This window comes from Myotis daubentonii, chromosome 1 (genome assembly GCF_963259705.1).
Source record: "Myotis daubentonii chromosome 1, mMyoDau2.1, whole genome shotgun sequence".
Lineage (NCBI taxonomy): Eukaryota > Metazoa > Chordata > Mammalia > Chiroptera > Vespertilionidae > Myotis > Myotis daubentonii.
This window is the reverse complement of record NC_081840.1, coordinates 6,000,391-6,015,140: the sequence shown is the minus strand read 5'-3', so window position 1 is coordinate 6,015,140 and position 14,750 is coordinate 6,000,391. Positions and strand designations below refer to the sequence as shown.

Here is a 14,750-nt window from a genome sequence, read left to right as displayed (position 1 = left end):
GCCGGGCCCCAGCACTCAGAGCCACGCCGGCACCTCCAGATGAGGGGTTCTTCCCCACGACAGCCTCGGGCCGGCCGTGCAGACGTATGAGCGAGTGGACGTGAGCACGCAGCCCAGGAAGGAGAGGCAGGCCCAGCCCACACGTCCTCATCCCTGCCCCACACTTTCTCAAGTTGGCTTTCTTCCTTTCACATGGCGAATGGTGCACTCCCCGCCACCTGGCAGAGGACCAGAGTGAGCCTCTAAGAATGCTCTTTGGAAGAAAGTGTTCAGAGAAGGAAATAGAGTACACCTGCCATTCTTCCCAGTGAGCCACCTAGCCAAGGGGAGGGGCTTGCAGGCAGCTGGGCCTCGGGGCGGAGTTGATCAAGCCCACGCAGCACTAAGAACAGCCACTGTGGCTTCTGGGAGCCTGGATGTCTCCCCGCCAGAAGCGGGCAGAGCTCTGGTTGGTTCAAGGGGACCAAGCTGAAAAAGAAAGGGACGCGAGGACGGCTCCTGACGGCAGGCTGGGCCTGGGGCCGGGCTCAGGGAGAGGCTGTTGCCCACCATTCCTGAAGCTCCCCACCCGCCCACGGCCTCCTCCTTAGGTCCTCTGTGTTTCCTCACTGACTCCCCTGCTGGGACACCCGCCTCACCAGCTCACCACCTGCCTCCTCCAGGAAGCCTTCCAAGGCTGCAGGGACCCCTCTGCCCTGAGCCGTGGCATCTGCAGTCCCCCTGACCCGTGGGTGGATCCTTGGGCTCCTGGGGCAGCCCCCCAATAATAGTCCTGGTGGGGTGGAGTGCTCAGCAGCCCCGCAGATCCCAGCAGCTGGGTCTTCCCAGCCTGACTCCTCGAAGTTCCTCAAGGGCCCGGCCCTTCTCCACGTCGCTCCGTCCCCGGCAGACGCCCTGGCTGGGCAGCGTGCACACTCAGCAGGGCTGGGGCAGCCCGGGGACCAGCTGGCGTGCTCCGTGGGGAGGAAGCGGGCCTGGGCCAGGGCCTGAGCAGATGGGCCAGCCTAGGCCCTGTGGGACGGGTGGATGGCCATGCTCTGCTGAGTTCCCGAGGACAGACCTGAGATCCAGGGCCCCCCTTTCCTGGGCCCCCTCTTCAGGACCCACAGAGCGGGGCTGCCCCCTCTCCAGATCCCAGCTTCTCATTTCGAGCTCCAGCGGGCGCAAGTGGGGCGGCGAGAGGAACTGCCAACACACATTTATCGCTGAAGTCACCTACAAAACAGCGAAACGCGCGTATTTACTGAGCACCATGAGCAGGGTGCCAGGCGCTCACTTCCCAGCCTCACCACCGAGACAAAAGGCTGCTGGCCCGGCTTCAGAGGAAACTGAGGACCCCGGGGGGTGGAGCGCCAGCCTCGGCATTAGTCCCCCCCACCCCAGGGAGCCGGGCGGCAATGTCTGTCCAGGGGCGCTGCGCTGGAAGGCTCAGTGCCAGATCTTGATGTCACCCTCCCAGGAGCAGGTGGCGAGGACGGAAGGCAGCACAGGGTGGAAGGTGGTGCCCACACAGGCCTGCGTGTGCCCGTGCAGCGTGCGCGCCCGGCTGGCCGTGCGGAAGCAGTAGAGCAGGACCCGGCCGTCCGCGCTGCCCGTCACCAGCAGGTCTCCATCCGGGGAGCACTCGCAGCCCACCGCGTAGCCTTCCACCTGCAAGGGCGACACGAGGGAGCCCACGTCACGCCTGCGCGGCGGCGGTCATCCACCCGCCACAGAGCAGCAGGCAGAGCCCGAGCCCCCCGAGGCGGGTCCTGTGTGGCCGTGTACAGGTTATCTCGTGTACCGGTTACCTCAGTGGTACCCAGGAGGCACAGCTCCCAGCCCAGGGCCCTCCCCCACAGGAGGCAGGTCTGAGTGAGGAAAGGGGGCAGAGCTGGAGACTCTGTCCTGCCCCGCCCCTAAGCTCTGAGACAGGTCCACATGAGCGGAATCAGAGGAAACCTTTCCCGCTGCAGCTGGGGCCCGGGGCACAGCCAGATACGGCCCAGGCCTTGAGTGGACACCAGGCCACACAGCATACGGTCACCTGGGAAGCAGAAAACAGAATCTGCAGGACAGAGGTCTGTGCTCTCTGACCCCAAGTCCGTGGCTGGCGTGGTGTGGCGGGAGGCTCTGGGGCCAGTGCTCAGCCTTCTGGGGGTGAGCGGGGCAGGTAAGCGGTACCTTGTGCCCTTCGTAGCGCCGCCTTCTGCTCATCCGGTAGGGCCACACGGCGGAGAAGAGGGCCAGGTAGTTGCCATTGGTTTGGGCCAGGAACACAGGCTCCCGCGGGTGCAAGGCCAGGCTGGGGCAGGTGTACCTCTCCTGAGAAACAGGGGCCAGAGAGGGAGAAGGATGCGGGCTGTGCCTGCTGCCTCCGCAGACACGCCCGCCGCCCTGCGCTCTGCTCACAGGCCCTGTGCCCTCCTCCCGGACCTTGGCTTCGGGTCGGTATGAGTTTCCTGCTGCTGCTGTAACCAACTGCCGCCAACTCAGTGGCTGGAAACACACAAACGTAGGCTCGTACAGATGTGGAGGTCAGAAGTCTGAGCAGGGTCTCGCCGGGCTAATCATGGTGCCAGCAGGGCTGTGCTCTCTCCGGGGGCTCCACTTGCGCTCCTTGGCCCACGGCCCTTGTGGTGGATCTTAAAGGGCCCCCCAAAATGTATCCACGTCCTAATTCCTAGGGCCCGGGAAGGACACCTTGCATGTCTTTGCAGAAGTAACTAAGTTAAGGATCTTGATGTGGGGAGTTGCCCTGTAATCTTGCCTAAATTCAGCCACGTGTATCCTTCTAAGGGAGGCACGGGGAGAGGAGACGCACACAGGTGATGTGAACCTGGATCAGAGAGTGACCTGCAGATGCTGGTGTAGAGCTCAGAGGGGGGGGGGGGATGCCCAGTGTCACCAGCAGCCACCAGACGCGAGGCGGCAAGGGACAGATCTGCCCCGCATCTCAGAGGGAGCGGGCCCTGCCAATGCCTGATTCAGCCCAGGGGTACGGAGGCAAACGGCTGTCCTCAGAAATGTGTGGGGACGCACTGCTGATGGCGGAAGCCTCCCATCTGTGGTACCATGTTGCCCGGGAACAGAGAACGAATGTGCACGCCCACCCCACCCCCATTCCACAGGGGGCCCTCAGGGGCAGCCCAGGGCAGGGCCCCACACAGTCAGTCCACATGCAGCCCGTGAAGAGGTAAATGATCAAGTGAGAAGATAAATGAGAACAGTGTTCAAACCCGGCAGGGAAATCTACTGTTTGAGGGGCGCAGTCACACAGAAGCACCCCGGGAACTCCCTTCCAGCATCGCCTGTCCTTTCACGTTCTAAGAGTTGCCCAAATTCAGAGGGCAAAGCAGGAGCGGTCGGACTAATAGTACCCAGCTGCAGACTAGTGTGCGCATAGAGGCATGATGCCGTGGCGGCCCCATGAGGAGCTCCCCGCGTGATGCTGCCGGCCAGGAGGTGTGAGTCTGGGACGGCTCAGACCAGCAGCGCTCCACCCACCTCACTCCCTTCCCTTGCTCTCCGCTGGGGCTGATGGAGGCAGGAAGCCCCGGGGGTCAGACATGCCCCCCATTCCCCTCCCACGGCCTGCTTTTCCTAGGACAGTGATGGCGAACCTTTTGAGCTCGGCGTGTCAGCATTCTGAAAAACCCTAACTTAACTCTGGTGCCATGTCACATATAGAAATTTTTTTATATTTGCAAGCATAGTAAAACAAAAGTTTACATTTTTGATATTTATTTTATATATTTAAACGCCACTTAACAAAGAAAAATCAACCAAAAAAGAGTTCGCGTGTCACCTCTGACACGCGTGTCATAGGTTTGCCATCACTGTCCTAGGAGATTACACGGGACCCTAAAGTGTGGTCTAGAGGCAGGTCTGCTCAGGGTCGCTCAGAACCATCTGAAGACAAGGGAAAAGCAAGGAGAAGGAAAAGGTGTGCGTGTACACCTGACACATATTTTTAAATTCAGGGTGGGCGCACCAAAGAGATTAGCCATGGCTCATTTGAAATCTTAAATGATGGTGGTGGTGATGATGGTGATGACAGTGATAATGATAATGGTGATGATGGTGGTGATGATAGTGATAGTTAAAACGATGATGATGATGTGGTGGTGGTGGTGGTGATAATGACAGTGATGGTGGTGATGATGGTAACAATGGTGATAGTTATGATGATGATAGTGATAGTAGTGATGATGGTGATGATGGTATGATGATGGTGACGATGACAATGATAGGGATGATGGTGATGATAGTGATAGTAGTGATGATGGTGATGATGGTATGATGATGGTGACGATGACAATGATAGGGATGATGGTGATAATGGTGATAGTTATGATGATGATAGTGATAGTAGTGATGATGGTGATGATGACAATGATAGGGATGATGGTGATAATGGTGATAGTTATGATGGTGGTGGTGATCACAGTGATAATGGTGATTAGTAATGATAGTGGTGGTAGTAATAGTGATGATGTGGGTTTCATCACTATCAGGTGTGGGTTTCTATGTGACAAGGTCTGATGGCGGTGGTGGTGATGATGACGGTGGTGAAGATGACGGTGGTGATGACAGTGGTGATGATGGTGATAATATAGGTAATTTATGAAGCAATCCCTGTACCTGGCACCATTCTAGACCCTTAATAAGTGTTCTTTAAATTCTCAAAACCACTCTATGAGGCAAGTAATATTCTCATCCTCAATTTTCTAAGTGGACAATGAGAATCCAAACAGCTAAGTAATGGGCCCAGGGCCCCCAGTTTGTCGGTGGTGGATCCAGGACCATCATTCAGGTGGTCTAACTCGAGTTTCTCTGCTTGAACTCCTGAGTCACAGCTCCTGCCAAAGCCACTCAGCAAAGGAGGGCGGAGTTCCATGGCTGGCTGGGGTGGCCGGGAAAGGGTAGGGGGTCTCGAGCTGCTCGGCCGTCTACCAGTCCATTTGTACTGGCTGCCCCTCCACACCCTCACCCTGTGGGGTGGCTGGACAGGGCGGGGACGAGTGGGAGGACAGTTAGGGAGATACTGTCATATGGAGCCAGTGGACTTACGCTCGGCTTCCCCTGCCCGAGAAATTTCAGGCAGCCAATCTGTCTGCAAAGATCCTGCCTACTGAACCGTCTCCCACAGGAAGTGATCTGGGACCCGACAACCGAGGGCTACACGGGGCTGAAGCAGAAAGCAACGCCAGTAGGGTTTCTCACATGGAAGATCTGGTTGGAGATTTTGGCGGAGCTCCGGAAATCCCAGGCGATGATGGTACGATCGGCAGAGTCCCGGCTCGAAGCATCTGTGCTGCTCAGAAACTCAGAGCCTTCCTGGAGGAAGAGGATGTCCAAGGTCTGCTGGATGGTCGCCTTGTAGCTTCTCACCACCTGCAAGAGTGGGCGCCTGTCAGGCCGGTGGGCCCAGGAGCACTGGGCAGGCCTCCGCAGGGAGTCAGAGGGCAGGGGCTTAGGGAGGGCCGTGTGGGACAAGGTGCCCGGCCCAGCAGCCCGAGCTGTGGAGTTGGGGGCTGCTGCAGGGAGACCGGGGGCCCTCGGATGCCACCAGGAAAATGTCTGTCTGCGCAGGACCTACCCACACCTCCCACAGCCTTGCCTGATAGCACCTCCTCGTGGAGAGTCCCCCTCCCACACTCACCCCACGCCCATTGGTGCGGGGCCCGGGGAGGTGTGATGATCCCCGGTCAGACTGGTCCCCTAGAGAGCGGCAAGCTGAGGGGAGGGCCTGCGCCCAGCCAAGGACACCCAAGGGGCGTCAGGGATGTCCATCAACCTGGAGCCATTCTTGCTTCTGAAGACGGCACATAATTCAAGTTCACAAAGTCCCAGCCTATTGCCCTGGAGTAGAAGCTGTGTTGCTGGCAGTGAAAGTTCTTGGAGACCATAAAGCCAGAACCATTGTGCAGGTTAGCTTAGACATTGTACCCATAACTAATTGTAGGGTACAAGAGGGTAGCAGAGCTATCAGCAGTCTGTTTTATTTATTTACTTACTTACTTATTTATTCATTTATTTACTCATTTATTTAGAGCCTGTCTCCCTTTATTTTTTTATATTAAATTGATTGGGGTGCCATTGGTCAACATGAACATACAGGTTTCAGGTGTGGGTTTCTATGTTACAAGATCTGTATATTGCACCGTGTGCCCACCACCCAGTCACATCTCCCATCTCCATCTATTAGGACCCCCTTCTCCCCTCACCCCTTCCCTCTGGCAGCCACCACACTGCTGTCTGTGTTCACGAGTTTCAGTTTTCTATCCCACAGATGAGTGAAGTCACATGGTTCTTACTTTTTCTGTCTGACTTCTTTCACTTAGCATAACGTTCTCAAGGTCCATCCCTGTTGTTGCAAATGGCGCTGTTTCATCCTTTCTCGTGGCTGAGGAGTATTCCATTGTGTGCACGTATCACAGCTTCTGTATCCAGTCCTCTACTGCAGAGCACTTTGGTGGTTCCCATGTCTTGGCCACCGTAAACAATGCTTCAATGAATAGAGGGGTGCATATATGTTCGTGAAGACATGTTTTTGAGGTTTGGGGGTATATCCCCAGGAGAGGGGTTGCTGGGTCATCTGGTAGCTCTATTTTTCATGGTTTGAGGCATCGCCAGACTGCTTTCCATGGCGATTATCCCAGTCCACCTGCCCACCAGCAGCGGACAGGGTTCCCTTTTGTCCCACAGCTTCCCCGACACTTGTTGATAGTGGCCACGCTAACAGGTGTGAGGCGGTATCTCACTGTAGTTCTGATTTGCATTTCCCTGATTGCCAGTGGGGTTGAATATCTTTTCAATATATCCGTTGGCTCTTCATATGTCTTACTGGGAGAGGAGTGTTTTCAGGTCCTCTGCCCGCTTTGTGATTGGCTTGGTTGCTTGTTTGGTGTTGAGTGTTATGAGTTCTTTATATATTTTGGAAATTAAACCTTTGTCGGAGCTACTGTTTGCAAATATCATCTCCCATCTGGTTGGCCGCCTCTTTGTTTTGTTGTCAGTTTCTTCTGCTGTGCAGAAGCTTTTTAGTTTTAGTCCCGTTCATTTATTTTTGCCTTTACTTCCTTTGCCTCTGGGGTCAAGTTCATAAAATGTTCTCTACGACCAAGGTCCATAAGTTTGGTATCTATATTTTCTTCTATGTAACTTATTGTTTGGGTCTTCTATTTAGGTCTTTGGTCCATTTTGAATTAATTTTTGTACATGGGGACAAATTGCAATCCAGTTTCATTCCTTTGTATGTGGCTTCCCTATTTTCCCAGCTCCACTTATTGAAGAGACTATCTTTACTCCATTGTGTGTGTCTGGCTTCTTTGTCAAAAATTATCTGTCCAGCCCAGCTGGAGTGACTCAGTGGTTGAGTGTCAACCTATGAACCAGGAAGGAGGTCATGGTTCAATTCCCGGTCAGGGCACATGCCCGGGTTGTGGGCTCGATCCTCAGTGTGGGGCATGTAGGATGCAGCTGATCAGTTATTTTCTCTCATCATTGATGTTTCTATCTCTCTCTCTCCCTCTCCCTTCCTCTCTGAAATCAATAATATATATATGAAAATTATCTGTCCATGTACTAGTACATTTGGTTTTAAAGCTGAGCTCGCTATTCTGTTCCACTGATCTGTGTGTCTGTTTCTCTGCCGATACCATGCTGTTTTGATTATCGTGGCTCTGTAGTATAATTTGAAGTCAGGTAGCTTGATACCTCTAGTTTTGTTCTTTTTTCTCAGGATTACTTTGGCTATTCAGGATCTTTTGTGGTTCCATACAAATCTGATGATTTCTCATTCTATTTATTTTAAAAATGACATTGGGATTTTGATGGGGATTGCTTTAAACCTGTATATTGCTTGGAGTAATACAGCTATTTTAACTATGTTGATTCTTCCAACCCATGAATACAAGATATTTTTCCATTTTGTTGTGTCTTTTTCAATTTCTTTTAAGGCTTTGTAATTACAAAGGCTTTGTAATTTTCAGTATATAGGTCTTTCACATTCTTTGTTAAATTTATTCCTAGGTATTTTATTCTTTTGGTTACAATTTCAAAAGGAATTTTTTTTCCCTAAAATTTTGTTGTTAGTATACAGGAAGGCAATAGATTTTTGGAAACTGATTTTGTATCCTGCAACTTGACTATATTTGTTTATTGTTTCTAACAGTTTTCTGGTAGAGTCTTTAGGGTTTTCTATATACAAAATTATGTCCCCTTCAAAAAGTGACAGTTTGACATCTTCCCTATTTGGATGCCTTTTATTTCTTTCTCTTGCCTTATTCCTCTGTCTAGGACTTCTGGCACTATGTTGAATAAGAGTGATGGGTGGACATCCTTGTTTTATTTCTGATCTTAGAGAAAAAATGTTGTTTTTCATCACTCAGTATGATATTAGCTGAGAGTTTATCATATATGGCCTTTATTATGTTGAGGTACTTTCTTCCTGTTACTATTTTAGCGAGTGTTTTAATCATAAATGAGAGAACCAAGATGGCGGCATAGGTTAACGCCGGAGTTTGCTGCTTTGAACAACTACTTCAAAAGTGAAACTAAAACACGGAACGGACATCACCCAGAACCACAGGAACGCTGGCTGAGTGGAAGTCCTACAACTAGGAGGAAAGAGAAACGCACACGGACACTCAGAGGAGGCGCAGTGCTGAAGTCAAATTCTGAGGTGCGGAGTGCGCGGAGCGGGCTGGCGGCGGAGGGCGCGGTTGGCGTTTTCAATCGGGAGGGAGTCACAGACTCTGAGCTCCAGATACAGGCGAGTCTTTAGGGACCCAGACTCAAACGGGAGAAGCGGGACTGTCTGGCTTCGGTCAGAGCGAGTGCAGCTTTCTCTCCCAGCTTTGCAGCGGGTGCTGGGACTCAGAGAGGCAGAGCCCCTGGGGACAGGACTGAGAGCCGCCATAACTGCTCTCTCTGGCCCACCCTGTTGATCCTGTGCGACCCGCCCCGCCCAAGCCCTGCACAGAGGCCTTTGCCGGATAGCCTCAGGCAAAGGCTAGATTAGCACCTCCCTAGAGGACAGAAGTTCTCTCACTGCTGACACAGCTGATTCTCATAGCCACTTGGCCTGGAGGTCAAACCCTCCCTGGAATTAGCTACAACAATCAAGATTTATCTATAAGACTGTGAACAAAGACCACTAGGGGGTGCACCAAGTAAGCATAACAAAATGCGGAGACAAAGAAACAGGACAAAATTGTCAATGGAAGAAATAGAGTTCAGAACCACACTTTTAAGGTCTCTCAAGAACTGTTTAGAAGCTGCCGATAAACTTAATGAGATCTACACGAAAACTAATAAGACCCTCGATCTTATATTGGGGAACCAACTAGAAATTAAGCACACAGGGACTGAAATAACGAATATTATACAGACGCCCGACAGCAGACCAGAGGAGCGCAAGAATCAAGTCAATGATTTGAAATGCGAGGAAGCAAAAAACATCCAACTGGAAAAGCAAAATGAAAAAAGAATCCAAAAATGCGAGGATAGTGTAAGGAGCCTCTGGGACAGCTTCAAGCGTACCAACATCAGAATTATAGGGGTGCCAGAAGATGAGAGAGAGCAAGATATTGAAAACCTATTTGAAGAAATAATGACAGAAAACTTCCCCCACCTGGCGAAAGAAATGTACTTACAGGTCCAAGAAGCACGGAGAACCCCAAACAAAAGGAATCCAAAGAGGACCACACCAAGACACATCATAATTAAAATGCCAAGAGCAAAAGACAAAGAGAGAATCTTAAAAGCAGCAAGAGAAAGAAACTCAGTTACCTACAGGGGAGTAGCCATACGACTGTCAGCTGATTTCTCAACAGAAACTTTGCAGGCCAGAAGGGAGTGGCAAGAAATATTCAAAGTGATGAATACCAAGAACCTACAACCAAGACTACTTTATCCAGCAAAACTATCATTCAGAATTGAAGGTCAGATAAAGAGCTTCACAGATAAGGAAAAGCTAAAGGAGTTCATCACCACCAAACCAGGATTATATGAAATGCTGAAAGGTATCCTTTAAGAAGAGGAAGAGGAAGAAAAAGGTAAAGATACAAATTATGAACAACAAATATGCATCTATCAACAAGTGAATCTAAGAATCAAGTGAATAAATAATCTGATGAACAGAATGAACTGGTGATTATAATAGAATCAGGGACATAGAAAGGGAATGGACTGACTATTCTTGGGGGGGGAAAGGGGTGTGGGAGATTCGGGAAGAGACTGGACAAAAATCGTGCACCTATGGATGAGGACAGTGGGTGGGGAGTGAGGGCGGAGGGTGGGGCGGGAACTGGGAGGAGGGGAGTTATGGGGGGGGGGAAGAAGAACAAATGTAATAATCTGAACAATAAAGATTTAATTAAAAAAAATAAAATGATCACTTGGAAAAGAGAAAAAAAAATCATAAATGAATGTTGTATCTTATCAAATGCCTTTTCTGTATCTATTGATAAGATCACGTGACTTTTATCCTTTCTTTTGTTAATGTGGCCTATTATACTGATTGACTTTCATATGTTAAACCATCCTTGTGCCCCTGGAATAAACCCCACTCGATTGTGATGTATTATTTTTTGGATGTACTGTTGTATTTGATTTGCTAGTATTTTGTTTAGGATTTTTGCATTTGTATTTATCAGAGATATTGGTCTATAGTTTTCTTCTTTTGTGTTATCTTTGCCAGGTTTTGTATCAGGGATATACTGGCTTCATAGAATTTGTTAGGAAGTAGTGTCTCTTCTTCAATTTTCTGTAAGAGTTTGAGAAGAATAGGCTTTAAATCTTCTTTGAAATTTTGTAGATTTCACTAGTGAAGCCATCTGGTCCTGGATTTTTATTTTTTGATGGTTGTTTCAATTTCCTCACTGCTGATCAGTCTATTTAGATTTTCCAATTCTTCATGTTTTAGTCTAGGAAGGTTAGATATTTTTAGGAGCCAATCCATTTCTTCTAGGTTATTGAATTTGGTGGCATATAGTCTTTCATAATATTCTAGTATGATCCTTTGTATATCTATGATGTAAAGGCATTTTTCTATCTTAGCATCATCGCCAATATTCCAAAGCCTCCTGCCTCGCAAACTAATGTGATTAAGTATCCAGCAGTTGTTCTGCTTTCTTCAGAGCATTTTATCACCTTCACCTGCTGTTCTAAGACAACTGGTTTGGCAGCGACAGGTGCGGGGCGGAGACTAACAGGAACCTCCACTTAACAAACTCACGATAGATTCTACTTGAAACTGCAGTCAGGGCCTGCGCCTCTGGCCTGCCTGCCGCCCTGGCCGCCTATTCATCAGCTCCCAGGGCGCCACCATGCGGCCACCGCATGGACAGTTTGCCCGAACCACAGCCCAACGCTGAGCCATCTTGACAATTTTTTAAAAAACTGGAATTCACAGCCTCTCAAATGTTGCAGACTTTCCTATCCTCCTCTTTCAAATGTCCGTATGTCAAATTCCCATTAAATGCAGCACTCCATCAATCCAATTTAGACTGGAGCGGGGGGGGGGGGGGGGGCTTAGAGACCCATTCTGCAGATGAGGAACACTGAGGCTCAGAGAGATGCAGGGATTTACCAAGACCACGGGGCCAGGAGTGGTGGAGCTTCTCCCAGCCCCAGCTGCTTCCCTGGGGCCCACACCCCAGTCTCCTGCCGGCCAATTCCTGCCTCGGTAAGTGTGGCGACACATTCCTGGGAGGGTGGGCGACAAATCACTGCTCTTCTTGGAGCCTCTTCAGAAGCAGCCCCAGGCAGGGTGACTTCTGGGTGGGCCCCTGAAGCCGAGGGGTGGTCTGGGGCAGAAGAGAGGGCATCCCTGCTGCTCTCCCTCCCTCCCTCCCTAGGCACCGCAAGCCCACTTGCCTCCCCAGGGTCCTGAGCCCCCCGAGTGTGGGATGGGGGGGAAGCAGGGTCGGCCAGGAGGCACAGCGGCTGTGCTGCTGACCAGAGGCCCGTGCCTGCCCAGTCTGGGCTGGGGCAGCGGCCTAGGGCCTGGGAGGGTGTGGCGCCCCCAACATCTGCTCTGCTGAGCCTGCACATCCTTCCATCACAGGGCAGTGCCACCCCAGGCGTGTTTAGAATCTACTCTGGAAGGAAGGACCCTGGAAGGAAGGAGGGGGAGGGAAGGGATGATGGGGAGGCCCCCTCACCTTGGCTCTTAAGTAACCTCTTTACTGGGTCCAAATCCATCCGCTCCTCCCATCCCCTGAGCCATTCCCCCTCCAACCGCCCTCCCCCCCGCCAGACATCCCCTGCCTCCCTCGCCTGGGCCACCTGGGGCCTGCCCACCTTCCGCCCCCCTTTCCTGAAGCCTCTCTCATGGGCTCCGGCTCCGAGATGGCCGGGCAGCACGTCCTAGACAGGCTAAGTGCGGCTGGACTTGTGTCCCTGGACATGGCTCGTGCACGGAGACGCTTCCCCCCTCCCCAGTTGTGGGGGCAGCAGCAGCCCCGAGCCCCACCAGCCAGAGACAGGCCGTTCACGGGCTCCCACACGGGCACCCACACGGGCACGCACACGGGCACGCACACGCGCTGCGCAGGCAGGACTGGCCGCCCCTGGGGGCAGGGGTAGCCTTTGCACGTCAGCCCCTCGCCCCACAGCAGTACCTCGGTCCCCAGGCGCCCCCTCGGGACACACACTGACCCAGGAGGGGGTGGAGGAGGAGAGGGCCCTGCCACTCACCCAGTGCCTGTTCAGTGCCAGCCACTGGCGGCGGGAGGCCCAGGGAGAAGCGGGAGCCGGCCTCGGCATGTGGGCCCCGAGCCGCGGGGCGCCCACCCGCACCCGCCCGCCGCCAAGCCCACCTTTCCCAGGAGAACGAGCCCGCGGTTCCGGACGAGTCCTGCGAAGGAGGGAAATGGCCCGATTCATGAGGCGCCATAAACCCCAAGGGCTGGGAGCAAGGCGTGTGATGGGCGATCCGCCAATGCTCCCGCGGCGGCTGCCCTGGGAAGCGACGGCCCGGAACGTGATTTACCGGCCGCGGAGGAGCTGCGTCTCGTTGGTGGGTTTTATGGCAACTGTCATCACACCGACAGCCGGCCCGGGGCCGGGGCGCTCCAGGCCTAACTAGCTGGATCCACCGGGAGCCTCCCGGATGCCCTGGCAACCCGCCTCGCTGGGAAGCACCTCGGGGCCACGGCCTAGGGCGCCGGGAGAGGGGAAGGCCGGTCATGGCGCAGTCAGTGCTGATGAAAGCCACCTGATGCCCGAGAACCCGCCAGCTGCGTGCCCCCCACACACCTGCGGGCTGGGCTCCGGGGTCCGCCCGAGGGTTCACTTTCCCTTCCTTGGGTCCCAGCCTCTTCAAGGGGCGTGAGGTCGGGCTGCAGGTGAGGCGTGGGCCAGGCCGGGTGGCTGACACGTGTGCCCAGGGGAGCCCTTCCCTCTCGGGGTCTGGTCTCTGGCGCCTCTCAGCACTGCGGGCACCAGCTGCCCTCACCGCACCCAAAGCTGAAGGAAAGGCGTGGGAGACACTGCTCTGGGCTCCCAGCCCCTGCCCAGCACCAGGACTTGAGCCCCTGGGGACAGACATCTGTCCCACGCCTGGGGCGCCCCGGCCAGCACGGGGGCGGCAGGCTGCCGGCATCGGCAGGGTGTGCTGAATGAGTATCTATCTGCATGAGGGATGCGTGGATACACAAACGGATGAATGAACAAAAGAACAACTTGAAAAGTAGTGAGCGCAGCCTCTGGCTGCCAGCACTTGCTGGCACTTGGGGCTGAGGCACCACCCACGGAGCTGCTGCCACCAGATCCAGCAGGCGCCGGGGACAGCATTCATGCCCAGGGAGCGCCAATGGCTGGGACACGCAGTCACAGGCAAACTGATTCTCCAAGGAGCTCTGAAGCCACGGTGGGGCAGGAGAGGAGGGCAGAGCGACTGTGCTCCATGCCACATCCCTGGCAAGGCTAGCGGGGGCCTCGCCTTCCCCGGGGGAGGCAGATGCCGGGTACTGGAGCCTGGCGGCCTAGTACTGGCTGCAGGGCCTTGAGCAAGCAACTTGCCTCTCCGTGCTTCAGGCCCACATCTGAAGGGGGGACAATGACAGGACCTGTGGCTTGGGAGTAAACAGAGGTGGTAGGCTGGCTCGGTGGCCACCACACGGCAGACACTCATGGACCTTCCCTTCCCCCGCCGGCAGGAGCGAGTCCCCAGGATGGAGCCGAGAGTCCCTGGCAAATCCCCCCCCTCCCCCATCTCAATTCCTTCTCCCTGAAAATGCACATGCTGATCTCTTTCAAATGCTGCGATGCCAGGGGTCTGCATCGGCAGGGGGTACTGAATGGGTATCTGCACCAGGGGGTGAGTGGATACACAAATGGGGGTCAGGCACATGACTTGTCCTCCACCATGTGCCTGACCTGCAGCCGCCCTCTGAAGGGACCAGTCTCGAAGCAACGCTGGCAAACTGAGGAGTGGGTAAGGGCCCCTTTCTGCGGCTTCAATTCACACAGGGAAAGTGGCCAAACACAGAGCAGTGTGCACGGAGAGTGCGCTGTCAGTAAATGTGAAAAGGACCAGAACTTTAAAAAGACACTACAAAAACATGAGAAGAAAAGATGACTGACTTTTCCACAGTCGGGGATTGGAGAAACCCTCCTGGCTAGGACTCCAGGGCCAGAAGCAATAAGATGAAAGATGGGTAGATTTGCCTACAGGAAAACCATCATCATCATCATCGTCACTGTGGCGTGCCATAAAAACAAGGAAATAAATAAGTAGAGTAAAAAAGACAAATGGG

General features: G+C 53.3%; 1 protein-coding gene across 5 annotated transcripts in view; it reads right to left on the bottom strand.

Annotated features, from left to right (window-relative positions):
- Window positions 1-1,211: 1,211 nt before the first annotated feature.
- WDR25 (WD repeat domain 25) overlaps window positions 1,212-14,750 on the bottom strand; it is a 143,051-nt gene continuing 129,512 nt past the window's right edge. For all 5 annotated transcript variants that reach the window (XM_059686392.1, XM_059686399.1, XM_059686374.1 and 2 more), the window contains 3 exons: window positions 5,206-5,376; window positions 2,164-2,304; window positions 1,212-1,650 (listed from right to left, as the gene is read on the bottom strand). In XM_059686392.1, the coding sequence (XP_059542375.1) occupies window positions 1,429-1,650; window positions 2,164-2,304; window positions 5,206-5,376 (534 nt within the window). In that variant the 3' untranslated portion in view covers window positions 1,212-1,428. The remainder of the gene's footprint in view (window positions 1,651-2,163; window positions 2,305-5,205; window positions 5,377-14,750) is intronic.